The sequence below is a fragment of the Pygoscelis adeliae genome, unplaced genomic scaffold, assembly GCF_000699105.1.
Source record: "Pygoscelis adeliae isolate BGI_AS28 unplaced genomic scaffold, ASM69910v1 Scaffold239, whole genome shotgun sequence".
Classification (NCBI taxonomy): Eukaryota; Metazoa; Chordata; class Aves; order Sphenisciformes; family Spheniscidae; genus Pygoscelis; species Pygoscelis adeliae.
This window is the reverse complement of record NW_008825537.1, coordinates 457,239-458,293: the sequence shown is the minus strand read 5'-3', so window position 1 is coordinate 458,293 and position 1,055 is coordinate 457,239. Positions and strand designations below refer to the sequence as shown.

The window sequence follows — 1,055 nt, the reverse complement described above, 5'->3', positions numbered from 1 at the left end:
GGGCCCCGGGGACCCACGCTGCCGTTCATCTCTTTCCACGCGGGCGCAGCTTGGACCAGTCCCACGCGGAGCTGGGAGCACAAGAACCACAGGGGACGGGACAGGGACAGGATGGGGATGGGACGGAATGGGGTGGGGGCATGACCGGACCTACTTTTGCATTTGCCCTGGTACATCACTTCGAGGTCGGGGTGGTCTCTGCACTTGGCCGTCAGCAGGTCGCACTCGTCTCGGTAGGTGTAGCCGTCGGAGCCACAGACCTGCAGCTTTCGGGGCAGGCTGGGGCAGTCCGGGGGGCCGGGACATTGGGGGCGCCCATGCTTCATCTTGCAGACCTTGTCGGGGCCGCACCCCACCCCCTCGCAGCTCTCTGGGGACAGAGGGGAGCAGTGTGAGGAAGCGGCAGCGGCTGCCACTCACGAGGGAAGGATCCGTCCTGCCCGGGCTGGCGAGCACCCCGGCCCCATGGCCATGCCTCGTGGCACTGACCAGGACGGGGCCAGCATCAGCCCTCGGGGTCCCGAATCCCTCCCGGGGTCACAACACGCACGCTGACGCCGAGCTGCCCCGAGCAGCATCTGGATCTGCTCAGCTCCGCCAAGGAGCAGGTCGTTGGCTGGAGCTCTGCACGATCATCCAGCACTCACCCCAGCCAGAGCCCCGGCCCTCCACTCAGCACCAGCTAACTCATTTCTATGTATTTATTTTTTGGAAGGAGGCATTTCTTTTTCTTGTGCAATGGAAAAATCTATCTCTGCAAGGCCCCAGCTCCTCCAGAAGGAACTAGGCTTCACAAGTTGTCTGGGTAATCAAGAACGCCGCTTCCACCAGACAATACCCAGCCCTGTTTCGCTCCAGGCCTCCGTGACTTGAACACAAGAGCGGGACGCAGCAGCAAGTGCAGATCCCCAGACAGGCGGCCGCTTTGTCGCCTGGGTCGCCTCCTGGCCAGTACGGGGACAGGGTTCAGAAGGTCCCACCAGCGCCCAGCGCTGCCCCGGGGCCGTGCCCACACTGGCAGGAATTAGAGAGGGAGACGCCAGCTCCGACCAACG

General features: G+C 63.7%; 1 protein-coding gene across 1 annotated transcript in view; it reads right to left on the bottom strand.

Annotated features, from left to right (window-relative positions):
* Nucleotides 1–1,055, bottom strand: part of FSTL3 (follistatin-like 3 (secreted glycoprotein)) — a 7,423-nt gene that overhangs the window by 2,448 nt on the left and 3,920 nt on the right. Inside the window, exon 3 of the mRNA XM_009331852.1 lies at nucleotides 155–370. Within this exon, the coding sequence (XP_009330127.1) occupies nucleotides 155–370 (216 nt within the window). The remainder of the gene's footprint in view (nucleotides 1–154; nucleotides 371–1,055) is intronic.